This window comes from Diachasma alloeum, unplaced genomic scaffold (genome assembly GCF_001412515.2).
Source record: "Diachasma alloeum isolate Michigan unplaced genomic scaffold, Dall2.0 Dall_scaffold_00343, whole genome shotgun sequence".
Taxonomy (NCBI): Eukaryota; Metazoa; Arthropoda; class Insecta; order Hymenoptera; family Braconidae; genus Diachasma; species Diachasma alloeum.
In genome coordinates, this window is record NW_021680482.1 from 949,130 (window position 1) to 976,904 (window position 27,775).

At 37.6% G+C, this 27,775-nt stretch overlaps 3 protein-coding genes across 5 annotated transcripts; 1 reads left to right on the forward strand and 2 right to left on the reverse strand.

Annotated features, from left to right (window-relative positions):
• The first annotated feature begins 4,159 nt into the window (after positions 1-4,159).
• LOC107040759 (transmembrane protein 161B) lies at positions 4,160-9,496 on the forward strand. The gene is made up of 9 exons (XM_015260978.2): positions 4,160-4,288; positions 4,560-4,828; positions 4,971-5,074; positions 5,556-5,811; positions 5,879-5,958; positions 6,628-6,960; positions 7,029-7,169; positions 7,266-7,440; positions 8,082-9,496. The coding sequence occupies exons 2-9, from the start codon at positions 4,826-4,828 to the stop codon at positions 8,454-8,456; spliced, it is 1,467 nt and encodes a 488-aa protein (XP_015116464.1). The 5' UTR covers positions 4,160-4,288; positions 4,560-4,825; the 3' UTR covers positions 8,457-9,496.
• Positions 8,879-12,323, reverse strand: LOC107040760. Its single transcript, XM_015260979.2, has 4 exons — positions 11,615-12,323; positions 10,336-10,597; positions 9,270-9,450; positions 8,879-9,181 (listed from the first exon to the last, which is right to left on the reverse strand). Exons 1-4 carry the CDS (start codon positions 12,321-12,323, stop codon positions 9,080-9,082), a joined length of 1,254 nt encoding a protein of 417 aa, XP_015116465.2. The 3' UTR covers positions 8,879-9,079.
• Positions 12,324-14,693: 2,370 nt separating this feature from the next.
• On the reverse strand, positions 14,694-25,769 carry LOC107040826. 3 transcript variants are annotated; one of them, XM_015261087.1, is made up of 7 exons: positions 25,279-25,769; positions 23,910-24,053; positions 22,725-22,886; positions 21,679-21,855; positions 20,145-20,285; positions 16,180-16,424; positions 14,694-15,214 (listed from the first exon to the last, which is right to left on the reverse strand). In XM_015261087.1, the coding sequence occupies exons 1-7, from the start codon at positions 25,562-25,564 to the stop codon at positions 14,978-14,980; spliced, it is 1,392 nt and encodes a 463-aa protein (XP_015116573.1). In that variant the 5' UTR covers positions 25,565-25,769; the 3' UTR covers positions 14,694-14,977. The 3 variants fall into 3 exon arrangements, with proteins under 3 accessions (XP_015116573.1, XP_015116572.1, XP_015116570.1); XM_015261086.1 differs by having other exon boundaries at positions 14,694-15,211; positions 20,031-20,285; XM_015261084.1 differs by having other exon boundaries at positions 20,031-20,285.
• Positions 25,770-27,775: the final 2,006 nt, after the last annotated feature.

Sequence of the window (27,775 nt, forward strand, 5' to 3'; positions counted from 1 at the left end):
TTTATCACCAATCGGTAGCAAATTGTTTGAAGATTTTTGCGAGTTAAGAAAAAATCGTCAATGCACTCCTATTATTGTGTAAATTAACAATTCCAATTTCAACTGAAAACCAGAGTTGATGACCAGAGTTTGTAGCAGAGATGTCAGACAAGATATGAACGCCTTGTTTATCAGAGGTGATTTTCCAAAAATTTATTTAAAACAAAGTACTAACTAGCAAATGTTTTTTATTAGCTCGCAATTTTCTTTAAAACTACTTCAATGAGGAAAAAAATAAAAATTTGGAATATCTATACATGAGGGGCTAATTGATCGGATCTAAACTATGAGAGATAGAGCCTTAAAAACAAATTTGCGTCCCCTATAGGCAAGTGGAGGGCTCAGAGTTGCGTTTTTCCACTTCCTAGGCCTTACACAAGCTATGCGAGAAACTATGCGAGATAGAGCCTTAAAACCTATTCCATTCGATTCCTGAGGAAATTTGGGTTCCGTATAGGCCGATGGACGGCTCAGAATTGCGTTTTTCCACTTCCTAGGCCTTACACAAGCTATGCGAGAAACTATGCGAGATAGAGCCTTAAAACCTATTCCATTCGATTCCTGAGGAAATTTGGGTTCCGTATAGGCCGATGGACGGCTCAGAATTGCGTTTTTCCACTTCCTAGGCCTTACACAAGCTATGCGAGAAACTATGCGAGATAGAGCCTTAAAACCTATTCCATTCGATTCCTGAGGAAATTTGGGTTCCGTATAGGCCGATGGACGGCTCAGAATTGCGTTTTTCCACTTCCTACACCTTATACCAGATGAATTAAATTAATTTTCTTTGGCACTTTCGTTTTTTGCGCTTATCTCGGAACCTATGAGAGATAGAGCCTTAAAACCAATTGCATTCGATTCGTGAGGAAATTTGGGTTCCGTATAGGCCGATGGACGGCTCAGAATTGCGTTTTTCCACTTCCTACACCCTATACAAGATGAATTAAATTAATTTTTTTTGGCACTTTCGTTTTTCGCGATTATCTCGGAAACTATGAGAGATAGAGCCTTAAAACCTATTCCATTCGATTCCTGAGGAAATTTGGGTTCCGTATAGGCAGATGGACGGCTCAGAATTGCGTTTTTCCACTTCCTACACCCTATACAAGATGAATTAAATTAATTTTTTTTGGCACTTTCGTTTTTCGCGATTATCTCGGAAACTATGAGAGATAGAGCCTTAAAACCTATTCCATTCGATTCCTGAGGAAATTTGGGTTCCGTATAGGCAGATGGACGGCTCAGAATTGCGTTTTTCCACTTCCTACACCCTATACAAGATGAATTAAATTAATTTTTTTTGGCACTTTCGTTTTTCGCGATTATCTCGGAAACTATGAGAGATAGAGCCTTAAAACCTATTCCATTCGATTCCTGAGGAAATTTGGGTTCCGTATAGGCAGATGGACGGCTCAGAATTGCGTTTTTCCACTTCCTACACCCTATACAAGATGAATTAAATTAATTTTTTTTGGCACTTTCGTTTTTCGCGATTATCTCGGAAACTATGAGAGATAGAGCCTTAAAACCTATTCCATTCGATTCCTGAGGAAATTTGGGTTCCGTATAGGCAGATGGACGGCTCAGAATTGCGTTTTTCCACTTCCTACACCCTATACAAGATGAATTAAATTAATTTTTTTTGGCACTTTCGTTTTTCGCGATTATCTCGGAAACTATGAGAGATAGAGCCTTAAAACCTATTCCATTCGATTCCTGAGGAAATTTGGGTTCCGTATAGGCAGATGGACGGCTCAGAATTGCGTTTTTCCACTTCCTACACCCTATACAAGATGAATTAAATTAATTTTTTTTGGCACTTTCGTTTTTCGCGATTATCTCGGAAACTATGAGAGATAGAGCCTTAAAACCTATTCCATTCGATTCCTGAGGAAATTTGGGTTCCGTATAGGCAGATGGACGGCTCAGAATTGCGTTTTTCCACTTCCTACACCCTATACAAGATGAATTAAATTAATTTTTTTTGGCACTTTCGTTTTTCGCGATTATCTCGGAAACTATGAGAGATAGAGCCTTAAAACCTATTCCATTCGATTCCTGAGGAAATTTGGGTTCCGTATAGGCAGATGGACGGCTCAGAATTGCGTTTTTCCACTTCCTACACCCTATACAAGATGAATTAAATTAATTTTTTTTGGCACTTTCGTTTTTCGCGATTATCTCGGAAACTATGAGAGATAGAGCCTTAAAACCTATTCCATTCGATTCCTGAGGAAATTTGGGTTCCGTATAGGCAGATGGACGGCTCAGAATTGCGTTTTTCCACGTCCTACACCCTATACAAGATGAATTAAATTAATTTTTTTTGGCACTTTCGTTTTTCGCGATTATCTCGGAAACTATGAGAGATAGAGCCTTAAAACCTATTCCATTCGATTCCTGAGGAAATTTGGGTTCCGTATAGGCAGATGGACGGCTCAGAATTGCGTTTTTCCACTTCCTACACCCTATACAAGATGAATTAAATTAATTTTTTTTGGCACTTTCGTTTTTCGCGATTATCTCGGAAACTATGAGAGATAGAGCCTTAAAACCTATTCCATTCGATTCCTGAGGAAATTTGGGTTCCGTATAGGCAGATGGACGGCTCAGAATTGCGTTTTTCCACTTCCTAGACCCTATACAAGATGAATTAAATTAATTTTTTTTGGGACTTTCGTTTTTCGCGATTATCTCGGAAACTATGAGAGATAGAGCCTTAAAACCTATTGCATTCGATTCCTGAGGAAATTTGGGTTCCGTATAGGCAGATGGACGGCTCAGAATTGCGTTTTTCCACTTCCTACACTCTATACCAGATGAATTAAATTAATTTTTTTTGGGACTTTCGTTTTTCGCGATTATCTCGGAAACTATGAGATCCGATCAATTAGCCCCTCATGTATAGATATTCCAAATTTTTATTTTTTTCTTCATTAAAGTAGTTTTGAAGAAAATTGCGAGCTAATAAAAAACATTTGCTAGTTAGTACTTTTTTTAAAATAAATTTTTGAATATTCACCCCTGCAAAAAAGGCGTTATCCCCCCTATTTCATTATTCCCAAAAAAATTTATCACCAATCGGTAGCAAATTGTTTGAAGATTTTTGCGAGTTAAGAAAAAATCGTCTATGTACTCCTATTATTGTGTAAATTAACAATTCCAATTTCAACTGAAAACTAGAGTTGATGACCAGAGTTTGTAGCAGAGATGTCAGACAACATATGAATGTTTTTTTTGGCTCAAATGGAAGAGCGGTTCGTGAAATGGCGTACAGAAGTCTTTAACGATGACAAATCTCTCTAATGATGATGTCTGTTTTCAATTGAAAAGCGCAATTGTGACAACATTGACCAGTGCGGTCTAGGAGTCTCCCCTGGTTCAAAACCATCTTTAGAGCCTCTAGCACGCCATTTCTCGGTCCGCTCTTTCGTTTGAGCCCAAAAAAACATTCACATCTTGCCTGACATCTTTTCTACAAACTCGGGTCTTTAACTCGGGCTCTCAATTGAAGACCCGAGTTGTAGACCTGAGTTTGTAGCAGCGATGTCAGACAAGATATGAATGTTTTTTTGGGCTCAAAGAAAGAGCGGGTCGAGAAATGGCGTGCTAGGACCTCTAAAGATGGTTTTGAACCAGGGGAGACTCCTAGACCCCACTGGACAATGTTGTCACAATCGCGCTTTTCAATTGAAAACAGACATCATCTTTAGAGACATTTGTCATCTTTAAAGACTTCTGCACGCCATTTTTCGAGCCGCTCTTTCATTTGAGCCAAAAAAAAATACTCATATCTTGTCTAACATCTTTGTTACAAGCTCTTGTCATCAACTCTGGTTTTCAGTTGTAATTGGAATTGTTAATTTACACAATAATAGGATTGCATTGACGATTTTTCCTTAACTCGCAAAAATATTCAAACAATTTGCTATCGATTGGTGATAAAAAATTTTGGAAATAATGAAATAGAGGGGATAACGCCTTTTTTTTCAGAGGTGTTTTTCCAAAAATTTATTTTAAAAAAAGTACTAATTATCAAATGTTTTTTATTAGCCCGCAATTTTCTTCAAAACTCCTTCAATGAGGAAAAAAATAAAAATTCGGAATATCTATACTTGAGGGGCTAATTGATCGGATCTCCCTCGATTGAATCCCGATCATTCATCTCACTTTTTTTTGAATGGGGAGAGACATCTCTGAAGCGTTTCCACAATGCCTCCGGGTCATTTTGAATCTCCCGCTCGTGAAGGTAATTAGCGAAGAAAATAACTCCCATTTTTAGGAATAAAAAATTAAGTTGAGTTCGTTTTTTATGTTTAATTAAGGAATTGAGACTATTGATTATTAAAAATTTTAATTTTCGTTCTATTTCTGGGTTTCATCGCCAATGGAAATGAAGCCTGAAAAATTCTGTGCATAATGTGTACGTCCGCTCCGGAAAGCAGAACGTAAAAGTGAAAATTGACTCGTTTTACCCGTTTTTGTTCATTTATTTTTTTACCACTTTCAAAATATTCCAGAGAAATGATGAACTTCGTTTTTACGTGAATCTGACGGGCTGGGGTTTAGTGCTCCCGAGGTATAAGTGAATTTAGGTTAGGATAACCCTGGTGGTAGGGAAAACGTCAGGCAGTTTAGCTCCAAATCTATTCATATCTTCATGTATACGTGGGGAATATTTGACAAAATCTAGTCCCCACCAGTGGGTTTGTTCAACACCGAGGTTTCTAAATAGAATAGTCGTTCCATTTTGGTTATTGAAAGTGCTTTGAACCTGCTGAATACAATGGTGAGTAATGATTGACTGAGTTGAATTCTCAAAATTCATGAATTAAAAAATTTTAGGATTCGTCTGAAACGAGTAATTTAATTGTTTACAATTTTTTTAAGTTAGAGGACATCAATTTTTAGTTTTTTTTTGTTATTTCCAGGCCCTTCTGGGGGCTCAACTAGTCATCACATTAGTGATGGTGAGCCTCATACAGAAATTGAGTCCACATTTTTCGTTTGGACGGTGGATATTATGTTCTACAGGGTAAGGCATAAAAATTTCAAATTGGGGTGAGAGGGGTTAAATGAATCTTCTTGATCTTGATGATCAATATCTCACGACCAATTGAACGATTTGAATGGACTCTGGTTCATTTCAGTAGCGAAGGGGTAGAACGACTCAAGTCGATTTTAACTACTGACCAGTTTTCAATGAATATCTCGGAATCTAAGGGAGATAGAAAATTTTTTGTTAAAACCTTTTTTGTAGATTAAATTGAGGACTACAAATAAGGTAATTACAAAAATTTCTTCCCTTAAATTGGGAGATATTCCTCAAAAACTCGGCTGAGGTCTAAATCGCCCCTTCGCCACTGATTTTAAAGCTTAAAAAATACCGTTAAAATAAAAATAACAAAATTTCACTCTCTCGGGTTATTCGCGATCACAAAAGAATCATTTTATCTCTCTTCCTGTTATAATTAAATTGTGAGGATTGAATTATCATCACTTTCTTCTCATTTTAGGCTCTCGAGGTTTTTGTATCCAACAGATCAGCAGCTGAAAAGCCTAGCTGGCATCCCCAAAGAAAAGCCCAGGAAGGGAAGACACATGGAGAATGGTAAAACACCTGAGACATTTCACATTCCTCGCAATCTCGATCTCACACTCGAGACTGCCAAAGTGTCACAACTCGATGTAGTGCACTTGAAGTATTATTCTGAGTTTCAGTGGTTATTGGATTTTTCGGTGTACGCTGCTATTACTTATACGTTGACTGAGGTAAACCACTTCATATTTTTAATTTTATTTTGAAGACTGAGTCGTTATGTCCTTCTTTGTGTTGCAGGTTTATAATTATTTCTATCCAATTACTGATGAGATCAATCTCAGCATGGTGTGGTGTTCACTAGTTATTGGATTCGCATTGTATCCTTTTGGAGACCAATAATACGCATTAGACAAATTAGAAATTAAATTCAGCACTGAAGGGGCAAAACGAAAGTAATCAATCATGCTTCGACTTAATTTTTAAAAAATATCTTCAAATCCAAGAGAGATAGTTGAATTTTTTTAACACCAATTTGTTACGGTAATTATAATCTAGAGAAAATATTCACTGTGACAAATGCCGACCTAACAGTCATGACATAGGGGAGGGTAGGGTAAAATGGACACTTTCGACTTTTTTAAAATTATTCATAACTCAGAGACAAAGGTATCAATAGAGCTCAGTTTAGGCTCATCACAAAGGGAAAGAATTGTTCTCTATATTGAAAAAAAAAAGATTGAATTTCATCAACATTTCAACCCGTCATTAATATTTTTAAAAAAGTCAAAAGTGTCCATTTTACCCCAACCTCCCCTACAGTAAATTATTAATTCGCAATTTCCTCCCTATTGGCTTATTTTCCAATATTATTAAAAAACTCTGAAAATATTCAGTTGTCTTCAGCGTTGTTTCGATTGGCCACTTATAATTTTTGGAGACTCCGGGGTTATGTAAAATTGAATGCCAATTGGAGTACACGTTGGGATTGACTTCTTTATTTATAGCAATCGAAATCAAACACAGAATTTCCTTAATTAAGAGTCTAGCAAGATGTTACTAACATTATGGATCCAGTATTTCAAAGGTGACGAGAGTGTAGGTGAGAGATCCACCTGCATAGTCACAGGATTTGTCTACCTCCTTATAGCCATGATGATTCTGATTGTCGACGAGAATAAACTAGAAATTGGTCTGGACAAGGCGTACGTCAGTTTCAACCACAGTGCCTCTATTTTCCTGGGAAATCAAGGGCTCTCATCGGCCGGACCAGCCTCCCAAATAGTTTTAAAATTCTTCCTAGCCATCTGGTGTGGATTGCTTGGATCTCTCTTCACCTTTCCTGGCCTGAGAATGTCCAAGATGCACTGGGACACCATGAAGTAATTATCACTTCATTAATGGCCTTGTTACTAGTTTTCACGGATCAACTCATGGGTTTTTGCTTCAGGTATTATAAGGACAGGAAAATTCTGAAATTACTAGCGAATATTAGCTTCGTCTCGCCCCTGTTCCTGGTTTGTTTGTGGATTAAACCAATTAGCAGGGATTACTTCAGTGTGAGAATATTCTCGGGAATGGATAAGCCACTGTAAGACCTGTTTTTCAACTGAAATCGCAGATTTTTCATTTGTGTATTGGCCAAGGGTTTAGTTGAATTCATTGATTGATGGTTCGATTCTTCCAGGATGACGTCGGAAGCTTTTGACAGTGCGAGACTCATTGCAATTATCCTAGTAGTTGTTCTCAGAATATCACTGATGCCATTGTACCTACAGTCGTATCTCAATCTCGCTGAACAGAGATTAGAGAATCAGAAGAAAGAAGCTGGTAGAATAACAAATGTTGAGTTGCAGAAAAAGGTACATTAGGAAATTTTGTTCAACACTCATTAACTCTCATTTCATTTCTTATAAGAATTTTGTTCATTCAAAAAAATTCAAAGGGTTTTCTTGTAGCTGAGGAAATTTTTTACAAAAATGGTCTCTTGATTTTTTTTCAAAGGATTATGATAAAATGCTGAGGGGGGAATAATTTTACTGAACATTTTCTAAGATGATAACTATTTAGAAAATGAGTCATTAATTTGAAGAAAAATTTTGTATTGAAACAAAGAATATTATAAATTTCCTTGAATATAGAAATGAGTATTTCGATTTCTAGAAAATTCTATCTAGAATCATCAGACACTCTTTCAAATTTCAAATATTGTTAATAAATGACGTTTTTTTCCACATTACATTTTTAGTTTAGATGGCTATTAAACATTAGTCTCTAGAGGGATGGATTTTCTAAAAAATGTCTAAAGCAGAATGAAATTTATTAAAATTCCATCCCTGTATTTATTTTAATTTTTTTCCAGCTGAACAAACTTCTCTCTTAGCATTTTTTTTCTCAGACTGACTCAATACGAAGATAACTCCATTCTTACCAGAAATCAAAATCAAAATGTCACATCTCACCCTCAAAATCTAACCGCCATCTCCAATTATTTTCCTTCCAGATAGCTGCAGTGTTCTACTACCTGTGTGTGGTGACTCTCCAATTCCTAGCCCCCCTAATGATGTGTTTATTCTTCTCTCTGATGTACAAAACCCTCGGTGGCTATACCTGGAACGCAGTGTTGACTGACAGCCCCCCAGAGGAATGCTCAATAAACGACCAATCACCCCAGCCCCCACTAGACCTCTCAGACACTGAGAAAACAGTCACCCAAACCGTTGAGGAACTGCACTTGGCATTGAGCTCCCTCCGTAAAATATTCACAACGGAAGTGTTCAGGGGACTCCTCGGGCTGGCGACGTGGTGGAGTTGTTTCACTATTTTCGCGACGAACGCTATGGGAATGTTCTACCAGAGCTACTTTGCTAATGCGTAGCTTCCTCATTAATTCCCAGGAGAGAATGACCAGGCACGATAAAATTCCGTAGGAAAACCTAGTAAATTCGCTAGAAAATTCTATTGGATTCTATTGCTAGTTCTTGAACAATTTTATTGAACATTTTCGCACCTCATCTGTGCGTTTTTTTTTCAATCAAAACGTTTAATGTTAACTATTCTATAGAAAGAATCAATAGATTCCTATTTTTTAAACAACTTATTCTAGTGTTCTTTATTTGATTTCTTATGAAAAGAGTTTCTGTTTTCATTTAAAAATGGTATAAAAAAAACTAGGAAAATTGATGTTGAGAAATTTGTTTAGAAAATTGCTAAATAGAGAAAGTTGCAGAGAAAGATAAAATTTTACTGTTTCTTTTTAATAAAATAGTTTCTATTGAGCATTTTCTTCGCAAAACTAATAAAATTTTCAATAAAAGTTCAACAGAAATCCAACAGAATTTTTTAGCGAATTCGTTATATTTTTCTATGAAATTTGTTCGTGGGTGACAGAAATCTTTATGCTCAATGAGAACGCACATTACTAGAGTGATTGAATTTTTTAATTGACAAATATTTTTTGTGAACGTGTGCATCAAACTTTGCCAAAGAAACATCCTTCATCTACAACTCCACCGAGGGTGTCGTGCTCATTCCACCACAGACGCCCTCAGGCGCGTAAAACTGCACCAGAATGATCAAATAAGTTGTGATAACTCCAACAAACTGAAAATATCAAGTACATGAACATAAATCATTTGGTCTTCATTGAAATGTGTAAATAAATATAAATAATTGTGTAAAAAATGTTTACGTTAGTCAAGAGATTATTGTCCATGATGAAAAATTCGCATGCAGTGAATGCGATGATGCTGTGGTCCAGTTGTGCTGAGAAATCATTGATTTCATTGCGGAGGCTGAGCTCTGGGTCTTCAGGGGCTCTGGTAATGTCGATTGAGTATAGGTCGCAGGGTCTTGGCCCTTTGGGTAGCCTCCTGGGGTCAATTCACTTCATGAAAGTCTCATACAAAAAAAAACATATGACAATTCGAGATTTTTTCACTGATATTTCATAGAAAAAAGTTGATAAATTTTTATTTTTTCGTATCGCTCATTGTCTTGAGTTTTTTTCTACAGGAATTCTTGAGCATAAATTTTGCTAACTTTTCCTGCTGTATTTTTTTTCCTATTGTGAAATCCAAGAAAAAATATCATGGCTAAGAATTTTTATAAAATAAATTACAATAGAATAAATTTTACAAATAAGTTTACATCTACATTTACATTGATTTTTTTCAAGTTTTTCCCCTGACTCATTATATCCATTAATTTTTGGATAATTTTTTAACCTTCAACATTTTTTTCCTCGGAATCGGTGTGCTCGAGAAATTTTTCAGGCAGATTCGCAATCAACATTGGCAAATCTTTAAAGTCACGTGCGTTATTTTCTAATGTTTTATTTTATTTGCTGAGATTTCAGAAATTTACGTCAAAATTAGCGAAAAACAGTGGCATTCAATTGGTTATTTTGTTGAATTAATTGATAGTAATTTGGCACTAAATATTCATGATTTCATTCAAATTCAAATGGATTGTGGAATTCTCATCCCAATGCTGTTCAAAAATTTGGAATTTCGCTGAATTTTCAGAGAAACCTGAAATTTCATGATTTTTCCCCCTAAATCGTTTTGAATGGTAGTCACTCTCCTAAACATTACTGATTGACTGTCCATGAAATTTCAATTTTTTTCAACAGTGTGAGCTGGATTTTCTATTGAGTTTTATTCTATTTTGCAGGTGTACGGCGTACCATATGCTTGTTCCATGTACTTTTAAATAGTGATTTATACAGCTAGAAATCGTAAAAAATTTACTGTCACCTCAGAACAATGTCGTGGATTATAATCCCTGTTCTTGATGACTCTCTGCGCGCCCAAGTGCAGATAAAGCAAGTCAATGCAAATTGCGCTGTGTAAGTCAACCAGATGACGTTGTTTATCATCATAAATTTGTCTATTCCCTCGACAACACCCATATATATTCGGAAAAGTGTTGCTACGACCATTGTGAATGAATTGAGAGAGCTCAGGAGAAGATGCATGCCGTGGATGCTGTTGATGTATCTCACAAGAGCACAAAGAGCTGCAATTTATTATTTAATAGAATGCTTGAGGGGTGTGTTTAAATGCTTCTGGGTTCTGCATTGCAAACAGACAATGATATGATTGAGCATCTGCTTAATTAAAATACTTGCAATCTTGGGAGGGAAAATGAATAGTTTTCAAGTGGAACTTAATTTCAGAGAACTCATTCCCTCTGATCGTGTAGTTCTGCATTTTAACGCAGAATTTTTAACTGTAAACATCACATTCGCCTAAAATGTGATTTCCCAATTTGTACGTTAATAAATTACTTCTCTATGTTGGGTATTTGAAAGATTCTGGGAAATTTCCCCTCCCCCGGACGCGATTTCATGAACAAAATGCCCCCTCTCCCTAAAAAAATATCACTACCGTGGAAAAATGAGAAAAAAATCTTTTCACTGTTTTCTCTTAATTTCTAATTTCTATTGGACAAAAATTTGTGGACAAAGGTCGCATGCGCCGAACAAATTTTCTTCCTCAAAAGTTGGATTAAAATGATTCTAGAGAGCCCAAATCGTGCAGATTTCATGTTCTCTAGATTAGGTTTATACGATCTTTTTCTACTTCGTTGAACTAAAAATTTCGAAATGGTCACAATCTTTTTCCATTTAGCACGCGAAATGCAACCGTGAGATTTTAGAGTGTCACAAATGTTGGTCCCCCCGTGTTACAAATCTTGCGCGCGAAAAATGTTTAAAAAAATTGGCTCAACTTTTCTAATTAAATTGTGCGAGAAAACTTCGAAGCTTTAAAAACCACTGATACCTTCTCAATATCTCTCTCCCAAATGCTTCTCAATCAAAATTGCGTTCCACCAATTGATAAAACGATCTCCGCGCACGGAAAACAAATATATGCGACATATATATCAATTACATGCGCATATACGTGCACGAATATATTCAACATATATTTTACATACAGCATTTTTAGCCAAAAATATATTAAAAATATATCGAGCATACATCCCATAAATAATTATTCGCATATATATATTTTCCGTGAGGGTCTTTACCATGATGAACCTCTCGCGCTTTCCGAATCTCCATAATGATCCTGCCGGCAGTGATCTGTTCGCCACTGCGCCGAATCCCCCGATTAATCTCCCTGAATCTCGCATAAATTCCCATGACAATCAAATCGAACTCAAAATTTATGCAGAGAGACTGGCTGATAGTATGATACAACAGCAGATCGGAAGCAAAAATCTCTTCCGGCTGAGTGTACAGGTAATAGAGTGCATGGGAAACGAGGGAGATGGGGCCGAGGAGACACGTCATAATCAGTGTGAAAATCTGAAAACATCTGATGGATCTATTGTTGCACTCCAGTCCACAATGCCTCATTTTTTTGTCGATAGCTGCGATTCTCTCCATCAAAATTGGCCACTTTTTGTATTGCACAAGACCGTGGAATACGTAATAGTACGAGGATATGTAACAAGCTACTTTGTTCATGTAGTACATTATCTTGAAAGTGTCACTCTTGAATACACTACCGAAGAAGAAGAAGTCGATGGCACCGTACGCCACGATTGACGAGCATATCGCAAAATTAACGAAACGCAGAAAAAACGTTGCGATTTTCCATGATTTCAGAGGTCTCGCAATGCCAACACCCAAAATCCAGGAGAAAAATGTCGAGGGACGAATCACTTTCTCGAATGATTCCGGTTTATCCCCAGTTTCGAACTCCACTGACACCAAATCCTCGATCGACGTCATGCTGATTAATTAATAAATAATGAAAATGCAAATCGCTCTCGGCGAAAATTTCAATTTCAAGTTTTCAACCGAACTACACCTGCCTCTCAAACAAAAAATACTAGATGAATGCGGCTACGTGACCCCTCAAATTCATATTTTCCTCATTAAAAAAACACCTAAATTAATTGCTAGTACTCAGCATTTCCTTTGATAGCATCTCAAGCGTGATAATGAAGGCGTTTGTGTCAAAAACTATCACGACATGCGCGGTATAATTTCACGGCGTATACTCCATGATTTAATATGCATCATGCACTAAAAGTGAATTCAACTGACTGGAAATACAAACGGGGTTTTAATTGTTGCATCTGAATCTCAACTAAACGAGTCAATTTAATTCGCTAATTCTTCTGAAAAAATCCCGAGGTAGAGAGAAACACAGGGAAAGCCGATGAACAATTTACGATTGCGTGACGGGCAATAAGCAAACATATTCTATCGCGTTGAAAGATCTTAAAAGCTCGAAGTAATTTCCTTAATTTGCACGTCAACACATGCCCATCAGCCAATGTTATTCGTAATAAATTGAGATTTTGTTGTGATTATTTCAACACTTTTATCGAAATTAATACAATAATGCACTAACACTAGATTCAATGTTTCTGGTTCTCGTTAAAATTCCTCCGGCAGTTTTTTGTAACGGATATTCCCAGGGTTTTCATCAATTCACGTACAAAATGAATAATCATTCATCTCGACAATTTCATTGTATCGTATCATGTGAATTCTTATTATCTCCAGGATTACATCATATACTCAATACAAATAACATCCTCTATACTTTTATCGTCAATTTTATACTTAACTAATATCGTTTGTCTGGATTAAGGCGGCCAGCCTACATTACTGATTACAATTAGGAAAGCCAATATATAATTGTTAATATTACATCGTACACTCAATTCATTGGGGTTTCCAGCCTCGAAGGGCTGGAATTGAAAATTATTCGGGGGAATGAGTTTGGTATCGTCGGTAATTTCATTCACATACCGTCAAAAAAGCTCCCTAGCTACAGTAAATGTTGTACATATCAAGGTAATATTTTATCAATTACAGTTTTTGGTAAAATATTCATATAAATAATATTTCAATCGTTTTAACAAGTATTTGGGTCATTCCACTGAATATTAGGGTGGAGTGAGATCATCAAAGTTATCGACTGGCTTTTAACATTTTGATTTAGATCGTATTGAATTGTTTTTTATATTCGAATGAATGTGAACGCCGATTCTAGTGAAAAATTTCATAGTCTTCTGCGCGTTTTTTGCCTAGTAGAGATGTTCGTCAGAAAATATTTCGTAGAAACACGGAATAGAATCTGTCTTTTCTACAGAACTTATTTTATTGAGATATATGGTATAGAAATTCTTCAGCCCGAATTTTCTGTTTTTTTGTTTGATTTGTTTACTGCGAGACCAGGAAACTGAGTGAAAAAATGATAAAAATTATGCCAAGGGGTTCCTATCGATCATTTTTTATTAAACAACACGCAGAGAACCACACGCTGAGCATAGAATTTTCTGCGGATTCGCTAGGTTCTTCTATGAAATTTTGTCATGTGTGGTGCCAATTTTTTTTTTGATATACGCGTACGAAAAAATTCGATAGAAAATCTAGCGAATTCGCTAGAAAATTCTATTGGAGTTCTATAAGAATTCTACGGGGTTTCTACAGGATTTCTATGGGAATTCTATTGAAAAATTTTGTTTTTTGCGCTGGTTTTATAGGACATTCGATAAGGAAAAGTCAATGGATTTCGAATTTCTGTTTGAATTTTTCTCTTAAGATTTTTCCTTATGGCGGTTCATTTTAATTTTTTTCATTGAAGTCGACATGTGGACAATAAATACTAGAAAATTCTAGAATATTCTAAAATATTGTGTGGATCTGGAGTTTTTCCATCACTTTTTAGAACCTTCCAGAGTCTTCTGGAATATTCTGGATCGGAAAATCGAAGTTCCCAGACCATTCGCGAATTTTCTAGAGGATTCTGTACCATTCTGGACTTTTCTAGAGACGAAAATCTCAAATTATATAGACTAAGATTTTCCATTCGTCAAGCAGTGAAATTTGAACATGAAACTATTTCTCGGAAAATCAATGAGCTGAAGAGCTATTTTTTTTCTATTTTACGCATTTTGTCGAATTAAATTTTGAGGATCACATTTCATATTGATATTCAGTGCAACATCCCATTTAAACTCGACATCATATTTTTAAAATTTTATAGTAACACGTGACTAATCAATTTATAAATAATTCTGCACGAGACACGTTGGATCTTCGTAAATGGATATGTTGGAAAATCAATAGTTTAAAGCCCATTAGTAGATTGATGCGACTTGGAAATGAATTTATTATCCCCCGATTTTTTGTGGTTTTGTACAAACAGTTGTTTCTATATTGATGTATGTCAAACACAATGCGCTTTAGTCAATAGTAAATCATCAGGATGATGCAGTTGTACACCTGGGCTGCAATTTTAGTGGTCAACTTGATATTCTGCGTGAAATAGGTATTTTCTCCGAGTAAAACGGGACTGATTGCACTTGTTGAGCGATGGTCGGTCTAATTGTAAGACGTTGCGGGCCAGCGTGAATTACACTCGTGGGTTATGACTCGAATATGTCCACTACACTGGAACAATTGGCGGATGTATTATTTTTTAAGGCGGATGTGCACGCGGGAGCTGTGAAGGCCGTCTCAGTTGCATTCATCGAACGGTGCACTGTCAATGATGTCGACGCTAGGGACACGGGGATCGATGATCTGTGATTATTCGCTGATGATTTTTGAGGTATTATTCGTGATACTGACGGCATTTCTGATGCGACCACCGTCAATATCTCCTTGAAAAAATTTTTTTGGTATTAAAATGGAGACTGAAACTGTCAAACTGTAGCGGAGTAAAATGGATATCCGAATTGAGAAGACAAAGATTACTAGCTTCACTGCAATTTCGAGTGGAAAAACTTCCCAGGTAGGAATTATATAGGCTGACGATGGAAACAAGTCTGAACGAGCCTAGATTTGGCGACGCTCAATGACTCAGGCCTGGGACAGGCTTGATTTCATCGTCTACTCCAACCTAAAATGAGGGTAATTGAAGGGCCCATTCGCGAGGCTCAATTCAGGCCTAGTCAATGAAACCCTCGGAGACGCGAGAAATGTCGAAATAAAAAAAAAATTTCACCTGGGGCCAAAGTGTCATTTCTTGGATTTTTTCAAGGGGAAAGTCGACTTTCGGCAAAATCGAATTTTTTAGCCGGGTAAACGTTGATTCCAACTATTTAAGCGACGGGCTATTCAGAACTCTCAAAAGTATGTGGAAAAAGTGAAAACTGAAAAAAAAATTTTTTCACCCGGAGCCAAAGGGTCAGATTTTCGGTTTTTCCAGGGGGAAAGTCGACTTTCGCCAAAATCGATTTTTTTAGCCGGGTGAACGTTGATTCTAACTATTTAAGCGACGAGCTATTCAGAACTCTCAAAAGTATGTGGGAAAAGTCAAAACTGAAAAAAAAATTTTTTCACCGGGGGCCAAAGTGTCAGATCTTGGATTTTTCCCGGGGGAAAGTCGACTTTTGCCAAAATCGAATTTTTCCGCCTAGTGAATTTTGATTCTGTATTTATTGGCCCCTCTAATGCCAATGAAACCCTCGGAGGCGCCAGAAATGTCGAAATAAAACTTTTCTTTTTCAACTAGGAGCCAAAATGCGAAATTTCAGTCTGAAGTCAGTTTTTCTCGATTCATCAATTCAATCCCGACGTTCATAATTCGTTACACAATAGTCATTCAATTCCACCATCAAACTACCTCTCTACTCTCCTCAACCGCCGGCAATAATTCATCCGTCGAGTGAGGTGTCCTTGGACTGGGCGTCGGTTGCGTCTGCAACTGTTGCATCTGCGCCTCCTGCTCCCTCTGTCTAGCTAATCTCAATTCCTGCAGCGCCAGCCTCTGCTCCTTGTCATTCCTCTCCTTCTCGAGCCTCCTGGCGCTGTAACTCCTCGCCGATGAAGTCGAACTGTGTATCGACGCCAGACTCGGACGTCGCGAACCTGCCCGAGGAGAAAGTGATCTGTCAGTGTAATGCGAGAAAGGCGCGGTGTGCCGCATACAGTATGCACGCGCGTGCCGCACAGATAAAAGAGAGAGAGAGAGAGAAAGAAAATTGAAATATACCAAACCCCAACATCATTTCGCAGTCATGCGGCTGCGCCCACGCACATTTTATCATTTTCTCTCACATCACTTTTTGTTATTTTTCAGCTGTTGCAAGAGTGACTCAGGTAAGCTATGTCTTCCGGTTCTGTAACGGCTCTCAATGCACACCCCACCCCGGTGACATCGAGGATAACATGTATATCACGTGCTGGGAATATCAAGTATCGTGACGTGTGAGAGATACGAGCGGGTCTGCGGTAATTTCTGTTGTTGAGAAACGAATTAATTTATCGAGAATTCATTTTTTTAATTGAAGAGGGCTCGCGAGAATTGACGTCTTTGATAGAAAATTTAAGAATGCATTGACAGGAGCTTCAAATTCTCTGTTAACTGTCGCTTAGGATATTCTTCACGGTATATTTTTCGTTAAATACTACGAAGTTTCAGAAATCAGACGTATGAAAAAATTCGATTGGAAACCTAGCGAATTCGCTAGAAAATTCTATTGGAATTCTATTGAGAAATCCTATTTTTTTGCGCTGATTCTATTGGATATTCGATAAGAAAAAGTCAATAGATTTCGAATTTCTGTTTGAATTTTTCTATTCGGATTTTCCCTATAAGAATGCTTGGATATCAATTTTATAAGTTTTTTCCATTCGGATTCTGTAATGCAAAACAAAACCAAATCCATAATTCTATTAGAAAAAGTCTCAAGAGAAAAATTCGGACAGAAATTTGAAAAATATTTTTTCCTTACAAATATGCAGTAGCATTCCAGAATTCCAGAATTCCAATAGAATTTTCTAGCTAATTCCCTAGGTTTTCTGTTAATTTTTTGCATGCGTGAACACTTGACAATTATGATTTTACGTCTTTCGTAAAACCCCAAATGCATTTTGCTTTTCGAATAAATGTAATTCCAAAGAATCCGCTTGAATCTCTCCAAGTGATAACAGTCGACTTCCACACTTGACGTTTTTAAAACTATGTGAATACCTCGAGAATTAAGCGGTTCAAGAGAATCGATGAAGAAACTCTTTAGCAGCTCTTGAGCCTCTCCACAAAAATGTATTGTGATGAATTCTGCTGAACCCCTCAGTTTCCAAGATATTCCCAAAATAATTTGTCAGCGAAATTCGAGTCATCTCATCCCACGATCACGATCAATTTCAAGAGAATGAATTGAGAGAGAATGTGTTTCACATCAGATAGATGATCAAGCATGCATTTACCCCAGAGTGCAGCGAGTTAGCTATGAGTGGACGATTTATCGAGGCTTCTTACCAACTTAAACTTTTTTCGCTTACACAAGCAGCTTTATTGTTATTGTTGTTAAACTGTAACCGGCCGCTGCCATCTTGCTGACTCGTTTGAACGTGGGTGCGGGTCTGTACCTCGTTTTTACCGGTGTGTTGCTGATTTTAGTGATTTTAGACTGGCGAATAGAACAGAATACAGCAGTAGGATCTGTCTCATGACGACAGACTCCCCCGCTTTCGTTTCTCATCGATTTCATTTGATTTTTTTTCATTCAAAGTTTTGTTCCTTATTCACCTGAGTTTCAGAAGTAGAAACAGTAGATGAAGTCGTGCGAGGTAAGACCAGACTCGAGGAGAATGGCAACATCGAACTTTGAGATGTGATAGAAGTTGTAGACTAATATGTTGGAGAAACAGAGTATCGAGGGTTGAGAAAGTGTGTTTTGAATATTGTTTCAACGTACATTGTTTGAGTTTTTGAATTATGAGAGGTAGTGGATTCAGTACAACGACAAACAGCACAGAACGGCACAACAAATTTTGTTGATTTACACAGAAGGAGAATATGGGTTGTCCAGCAAGCACCCAACAGAACAAAATAGGTTGGGGGAGAGAAACCTGAGCTTTTCCACGAGCACACAGAGAGAGATTATCATCCTCAAATTGAGAATATTGGCCTTTGCGTGAAGAATATTTCTCTTCGTGAAGAACAATTTTTCTTCTTTGAAAACTTGACGATGATTTAAGATTGGAAAATCATTTTTTATCTCATTGGAAGTAATGTTCTTGAATTGTCAATTAGGGATCAAGAAAAAATTTGGAGAAATAATATAACAACGTTCGTTAATTTGTCATAGATGTCAAATTTAAAAAATTATTCGGTTTGTCATTTCCTTCCAGAGCCGGAAGAAGCTAAAATATTCAGCGAAAGGTCGCATCTATGACAAATTAACGAACGATGTTCTATTATTCCTCCAAATTTTCGATTGATCCTTAATTGAAAATTTATGAACATGGAGATGAACAACAAAATTGGTTCTTGAATTGGGCGCAATATTCATTAGTTGAGGGGAATATTGTGATGAATTTTTTAAATTTAACTAGATTAGACCGCGCGCACCGCGCGCGTATGCCCTCCGTCATGGGCCTTAATGTATGTCAATTGTAGTGAATAATTTTATATTAGATTTCTGAAGTTAATATCAAAGTTTCCGAAGGAAAAGTTTCAGACATGAATTCTATTTTTTTTATGTGTATGATACATCCAGTGTGACTTTTTTTACGCCAATCAATTCGGCGTATTGTGTCATTAGGTTTTTTATAAATGATGATAGCATACATTAAAGATATTACGATAATACTATACTGTATTATATATACTATGTATAATACATTATACAATGTACGATAATATAGTGTAGTATAGAATATAATATAATAAAGTATTATCGTAATATCTTTAATGTATACTATCATCATTTATGAAAAATCGAAAGATGCGATAGGCCCAATAGATTGGCTTAAAAAAACGTTACACTGAATATTTTATTGAAGGCTTCGCCTCGGCGTACGCACATGGAGAGAAATATTCAGTAAACGGACGGAACAATCGCAATGGGGAATCGTTTTCCGGCAATTATTATAGGAATGGAAGAGAAGAAATCTGAAACGTTCAGTGAATTCTTAGGTTCATCACTCAACAAAGTACGAAATTGTCACGTAATTTTTTTCGAAGAAGTAAAATCTTACAGAAACTTGCCGACTTATTGTGCCTCCAAAATCAAAAATTCTTGAACGTTTAACAATTTTTATGAAGCTGGTGAGTTATTTCTGCTTTCCGTTCCGTAAAATTTCTCAATCGTAGGGGAAAAATTACGGAACGACTTGTTGTCCCCACAGCGGTGAGTCATCAGACGAGTGGTTAATTTTTACGGAAGAAATCGTAGAATTTACGTGGCGATTCGTACAATTTCAGTTCGGACTCACACTTTTTATTGAATTTTACTTCGCTCGCGGATTACGTTTCGAAACGTAATTTTTACGTTTTTTTTCTGGTAATTTTTATTGAATTTTTCTCCCTTTGCATCCGCTGTCTCATTGCGCCCGCCGTGGGGAGTATAATATTCTCAATTTGGGAAAAATTTCGTCTCTGAGAAAACAAAAAATGGAGGGAGGAACATCGATAATTTTGTCATTGCGTTTATCTCCGCAATTGTTGCAATTTTTTTTGTCGTCTACCGAGGCCGTTGGATCCCTCGGCAACGTCGCTAAGGGTACGTCGGTGCTTTTTCCCTTTGGCCGCTGCCTGTAGGTGACACGAAATAAGCAAGATGGCGGCGGCACGTGCCGCACCTGCACGCGATGCTGGAACGAGTGGTCCACGGCTGCCACCGCTGCTCGGTCTCCTCGTGAATGCTCCGCAGCTCAATGGGCCGTCGCCACTGCGCTGGCTTGAGCGCGACGAGGGCCTTCCTGAGAGCGTCAATGGTATACCTGAATGAATGAATGGAGGAGGATCCATTAGGGCAAATGTGGCGATGGGCTCGGTGGAAATCGGAGGGACGTGTCTGCTCTTGAATTTTTGCCATTGAATTTTTTACTTGCGTTCATGGAGTGAATCGTAATTGCTGGTTTCACTCGGGGGCTCAAGCTCAATTGAATACTCAACATTGGCTGCACTCAGGGGAAAATAATTCCAAGGTTAATTGAAATTGTCAACGGTTTTCATATTTTATTCATCGAAAGCAAATGCTTCACTTCTTGCGCTAATACTTTTACAGTTTATTTTTTAAATCAGGAGGTTCAGAGATAATCAAAGATTCTGATGAACATTTGCTGAAACCCGTCTTTTAATCAATTTCTATCAAACTTTTTCGAAATATTTGACAATTAATTTCAAGGAGAAAGAGGAAAGTTTGAAAATGAGATATTGATTACTCTGCAAATATCTCCGAAGTGAATCGATTTAGGGAAAACCGGGGAGAATATCTTCTGCAGTTCATAAAATTCCTTATGAAGAAAGTTCTCTGGTAAATCGTCCTAAATTGCTCCCTTTTAAAGATTCGCATCGAAGAAAAGAGAAAGAGAACAAGACCAGGTTTTCGTTAGAAAACCTAACGAATTCGCTAGATAATTCTATTGGAATTCTATTGAAAAATTATATTTGCTTTGTGCGCTGATTTTATTGGACATTTAATAAGCAAAATTCAATAGATTTCGAATTTCTGTTTGAATTTTTCTCTTAGACTTTTTCTATTAGAATTATTGGGCTCAAATTTTCCAAGTTTTTTTGGCTGGATTTTGTTTTGTTTTGCATTGCAGAATCCGAGTGGAAAAAACTTGGAAAATTGACGCCCAAACATTCTTATACAAAAAATCGGAAGAGAAAAATTCAAACAGAAGTTCGAAATCTATTGAGTTTTTCTTACCGAATATCCAATAGAATCAGCGCAAAAATCAAAGAGAATTTTTCAATAGAATTCCTATAGAATTCCAATAAAATTTTCTAGCGAATTCGCTAGGTTTTCTACTAAATTTTTTCCTACGCGCAAGAATTTCAGGTAACTAATTGTTCAAACATTCCAACAATTACTGGATTAGAGTTGAAATTCTCCCAACTCTCAACTGATTCCTCTGAAAAACGTTTCCCCATTGACATGCAAATTCATTCCAAATTTGATCTTGCTCCCTTTTACCACTAGGTTAAACTATTCACCGAAGAGATGTCTATAACTCATAGAAGAATAAAATTAACTCAGTAAACTTGTTTCCAATGCCACAATGTCGATTCTAAAATTAGAGAGCCTTGATTCTGATTTATGTCTCTTAAATCAATATTTCTCGTTAAACGCAATTGATGATAAAATCAATGAGAGAAGGGACTGACCTGCATCATTACTGAATAACATCGGTGGAGTATGATGGGCATTGGCATAATGCCTGGGTTCTGAGTATCTAGCTCTGCTGAATAACTTTAATACGAAGCAAATCAGTCCCGTGAGCACCGCTATACCCGACGCTACACCAAGAAGAGTAGCGAGGTCAGTCTTTATCAGCACGAGATCTGAAACGCATGATCCAGCATCAATCACCTTGTTATCCACTTTTAAAAAATCCTGTGTAATGATTTTTGATGCCTCTATTCCGACTATCACGTAACGTAATATGATGTCTAGGTTTATTTTTTTATGTACTGTAATCTTTTGTTTACAGTAATTGTAAAAAAGGAGAAATTTATTTCTGATTTGTTTCTTTTTTTTTCTGAAAAAAATATGTAGGTCTGTATAAAAAATATGTATACAATAGTATATATGTATATATTATATAATATTGTTTTATACTATATATACAACATGTATATATTTTTTTTTACACTTTAATTTTTTTAACTGTAAAAAAATTAATATATTTAAAAAAAAAATATCTATAGGATAGTATATATAGGAGAATTTTGGGGTAAACATCCTTCAACAATTCAGTTTTGAATAAATTGGAAATGCCATGCAATATTTCTCAAGATTCACATGAGTTCCAAGGATTCCCATCATAATTTCCAATTGATTCACAAATCATCATTGAATTCCCTCAATCGAATTTTTAATAACACAATTTTTCGGTAGTGCCAAATTTTAATTAATTAATTCAGTAGCGAAGTGGTAAAAGGGTTTAAGTCGACTTATCTCCCAGTTGAGTTTTTGAGGAATATTTCCGAATCTAAGGGAGATAGCGAAATTTTTATAATTACATTTGTTGTAGCTCTCAATCGGCGCTACAAAAAAGGTTATAATAACAATTTTGCTATGTCCCTTAGATTCCGAGATATTCATTGAAAACTGGTCAATAGTCAAAATTGACTTGTACCGTTTTACCACTTCGCCACTGAATTTGAATCGGTTATGCGTACTTAATGATTTATCAGTGAATTGGATGTACCTTCTGCACAGAATGTTTTCTTTGTTGGTCTTGAGAGAACGACACGGTGATATCCCGTATCGCATTCGCATATGGCATTGTGTTGTACCTGCGTGCACGTTGCGTGCTGGTCGACGAATGTACAGCTTGCTCGATAGAAACATTGTTCTCCGAGTTTTTTAGCTGAATAAAGAATTCAATCAACTTTAAACCTCATCTAAACATTGCGAAATAGTATAGTTCTAATCTAGGGAGGCAAAATACAGGAGTCGTGTCAACGTGCACGGAGAAAAATTATCGAACAAGTAAAGTAATCGTGGAACAATCTCGATTTTCAGTACTTGGACAAATCTCAGGAAAATTGTACTGTCCGTGCAGACATGACGAAATATACTATTACACGGAGAGAAATATTCAGTAAAAATGACGGAACAATTCACGTAATCCGCAGTGAGGAATCGTTTTCCGGCAATTTTTATAGGAATGGAAGAGAAGAAATCTGAAACGTTCAGTGAATTTTCAGGTTCATCACCGAACAAAGCACGAAATTGTCACGTAATTTTTCCCGAAGAATTAAAATCTTACAGCAATTTGCCGACTTATTGTGCCTCCAAAATAAAAAATTCTTGAACGTTCAACAATTTTTATGAAGCTGGTGAGTTATTTCTACGTTCCGTTCCGTAAAATTTCTCAATCGTTGGGGAAAAATTACGGAACGACTTGTTGTCCCCACCGCAGTGAGTCATCAGACGAGGGTTTAATTTTTACGGAACAAATCGTAGAATTTGCGTGGCGATTCGTAGAATTTCAGTTCCGACTCACACTTTTTATTGAATTTTACTCCGCCCGCGGAATATATTTAAAAACGTAATTTTTCCGTTTTTTTTTTTTGGTAATTTTTATTGAATTTTTCTCTCCGCATATGCCCCGTGGGAGGTGTGCAGCGCCACTCTCCCGAGGGTAACCACAAAAACCACTTTCCCCACTGCGTCGAACCCTATTTATCATCACAAAGCATATAACTGGGATTTTGCGCACGCGGTTTTGCCCCTTGCATTTTCCGAGGCACAGACGAAAACCTTCTCATTCGCTGAAAAGAATTTTGTCAAAATGTTCTTCGTCTGAAAATTCTCAAGCTTTCAAACGAGAAAAACATTCCCGAATTCCAGAAAATGTTCTCATTGTTCATATTCCATTGAAACTCACGTTTAGCACAGCCTTTTGTCGGTCCAAGCTGCACCGGATAATTCTTTTCGCACTCACATTTACCGCTGACTGCGTCGCAAACAACATGCTGTAGATTCGGGCTGCATGTGTCGTCGCACAGTGAACCCAGGAATCGCCCTTTTTCTGCAACCCAATCAATCAAATCAGCCTTGTGCCCATTCCCTTAATTACTCCAACAAAAGCATTCGTATAATTGACATCGCCCACTATGAAAATTCAATATTCAAGGTTTGATTGAGTGGAATAATTCTCGTTAACATATGCAGAAAGTCCTGATGATGTTTACGTTGGATATCAACAACACGGTGGCTGGCAATTATAATCAATACACGCGAGCCAGAGACCATTAACGCCGCATTGTTGACTTTAATAATACGATACGCTGAAAAAACCCGCGTCCTAAATTCACCAGAACTATTGAATTTATTAAACCGATAAAAACTCGCCGACTAATTAGAAGAAAAGCCTCGAAAGTCCTCCAAAATTTTTAATTAAACCGGAAATTTAGCGCAATAAATATAGAAAATTTAATTTAACATCTTCCTATGGGCTCCATTATCCTCAAATTGAGGGTGAAGCATGCGAAGGTACTTGAAAAGATGTGCAGATAGAGCATGTGCTGGTCCAGTTGCATGCAGGACACTTCAAGGGGATAGTACGTCATTACGACAAGATGACGGCGCACATGACATCCCGATAGTCCCAATGGCCCGTAATTCACGACCTGAAAATTATGTAAAAACTCGCACATCCTAAAAGGATTTTGACAAGTGCACTTACCCCACTAGCCCACGAAATCCCTGAATCAATAAAAAAGAAAGTTCCTACCAGAGTTCTACCTAACGATAGCACCCACCGTGGACCTCCGAATGGTAAAAATTCAGTCTCAGATGTACGACAAAGCGAGAGTTATTACGAGACCCGTCAAAACCAAGTGTTATTAGAAATCTAAATCGCCTCCTAACACCACTTTCTCCAGAATGTAATCCGAATCGAATAAGCCTTAAATAACCTGACATAATTTTGTGAGAGAGGTTCCTCCGGGCACTCCACATTATCTAAACAAGCACGATTACCCACTAAGAACACAAGACAATCAGGTCATTCACATCCGACGTATGTCGACATGATCGTGCACTGGAGTGTGGCACGTGAAACAGTGGACAAAATACATCACGTCACGCGATAGTAAAATATCCCCGGAATTTTTCAAACCCCCTCCAACCAATTATCAGCTAATCGCCACCCTAAAAACCACACCTTCACAATTACTCGAAGTACTCATGTGAAACCGATACCCCCGATCAAATTAAAATGACGAAATTTGACGCATTAGAGCTCTAATTACCTGTCGAATTTCCCTCGATATAGTCCTCCTCTCCGTCGTACGATAAATCCCCATCGCCCTCCTCATCGTATACACCCTGAGCCCTCCGTGAGGTACGGCTCCGCGATGCCTCATCCCTCCCAACATCCAAATCTTCATAACTCCAAAGTTCCCAGAATAGCCTCGTATTATCACTACCAACAATATCACTTGTCTCAACGCAACTTGATTTCAATAGTATAACAATAAATGTCAACCAGCACCAACAACAGCAGGACAATCTAAGGGCAAACGGAAGTGCGCTCATCGCCCCCGCGGCGCGAGTCTACCCCCGTAACCGAGCATCCGTGGCGCATCGACATCTCTTTCCCACTCCGCTGTACCGGCTCCCCATCAGTTACCCCAGCGTCGCCGTGGCCCAACACAAACATAAACCCACCTTCACCCACTGCACATTTATCCAATTCAGGGGTAATAACAACGAGGGAGACGAGGGCTTTGTAACGCCACCGTGTCGGGAGGCGCACACATACTAAGGGGATTCCCACGAGAGGAGTTGGCTACAGCGCGTGTGCCGCGTTGCAGCGCCACCGAGCGAGCCGACCCCAAAATGCCAGTGCCAAAGTCCATCCACCCCGTCACTGGTGCGCATCTACCCTTTACCCACTCCATCATCCCCATTCCCCTCGACCTACATTACGGGAAAGCGTGGCAGATCGATGTTTCCGTGTGAAAGAGAAAAGAAGTGGAGATGGAGATTTGGTGGTTTGGGGGGCGGGGAGGGGGGGGGGAGCTTCGGGCCTCGTTCGGGGGTCTTGGGGATGTTGAGACTCACGGTCCATTGGTTCTACGTTAATATGTATTCGGCGGGGATGTGTCTTAATTTAAGATGTGGCCAGGATTGGGGGAGAATGGCGGGATGTGAGGGAGAGGCTTTCGAGAAGGAGTGCATAAGGATAAATCACAGGGGCGGGGGGGAGAAACAGCAGAGGTCTTACACTGATAGAACGGATTAGTTATTGTTAACGAATGGATTTTGGTTGGAGGTTAGGGTCTATTCGGTCCCACCAAATGTTCATTCGTTAATAGTTAACGAATGTATATTTGAGGAGCCTTGTTTGACTTGACTTTCGCCATTCAAGTGAACCATGCGTTAACTATTAACGAATATACATTTGGTCATATTCAACTCTACCATTCGTTAATAGTTAACGAATCTCGTTTGGAATAAATGAATCATTCTATCAGTATCGACAAGTCTTACTTGTGTCGAAAAAATCCCTTTTCTTAAAATGATTAAAAAAGGATTTTTTTAATCATCGTTTATTCAAATGGTTTCAAAAAATTTTTTTTTTAATGAGTATAGAAGGATTCTTTCGTGCCAAACATGCGAAGCGTGCGCCGAGATTACAATTTTTTATGGCGAGAGTAGATTTAGTCTTTTCAAAAAAAATTTATTGCAAGAAATGTAATTTTTGGCACTGCTGCTACGTTCACCTATGGCCTTTTTGTTTAGTTGTTTACTTGTAAACGAAAAAGACACAGTTCGGCCACTCGCTGAACGTAACGTTGGCAGCTCTGGTGTTCGCTTCGGATCGCCAACTTTACACTCGTGGAAATTCTGTCTCACTCGTTTCGAAATGTACTACTTCTTCGTTATTCGATGCTCCCTTACGCATTTTGCTCCCAGCAAATGCTCGTTTTATATGAAACGAGGGATACCATTTCGTCGTTTCGGCTATTCAATAATCACAGAGAAAAAACGAATTCTTAAATTAAATAATAATAATGAAGTGTCTTGTAATTTAGGGATAAAATATTTTTTGATAAACTTCCCTCTATAAAAGAGATTTTTATCTTGAAAAGGCATCGTCTTGTATGAATGATCCGCCTCTTGAGCCAAACACTATGTTGAAAGCGGAGCAATTATTCATGTTCGGAACATTAAAATTCAAACTAAATAATTATTTTTTTGGTAATTTTTCTTTTGAAAAGAAAATTGTTCGATTGAGAAATTGTTCCTTTTTCTCTCGGTGCACCTTTAAAAGTAATAGCATTCGGCATTTGAGTTTTTTTTCTATTCATTTTACGTGAGAGAGGGGGGGGCAGAATGGACTCTTTTGGTCCTTTTTTTATTTTTATAACTGAGGGACGTATTTATATGAGCGAAGAAACGTTTATTTAGTTCAAACGAATAATTTCTGAAGGTATTTTTTTCCGATGAGTTATTCATGGTGATTGAATGGAAATGAATCTCGCGGTTGAAAGAATAAACTGGCGATGACGATGAAATGGGCATTATGAATTTTTTGTTACTGCCAAGGTTTTAAAAAAAAATCTAGGGGTTCGTGCATGTACCCTCCAGCCACTTTGCTTTGTTAGAGAGGCGGACAGTTGCTAGTTCAAATATTGGATAAGCATTCTCACGCTTGTTCATCACTGAGACAGCAGTGTCATCAGAGAGATGAGACGATTTAGCACCAGCTCGTGTTATAATTTTCGTCGAGGAAATGTTGGC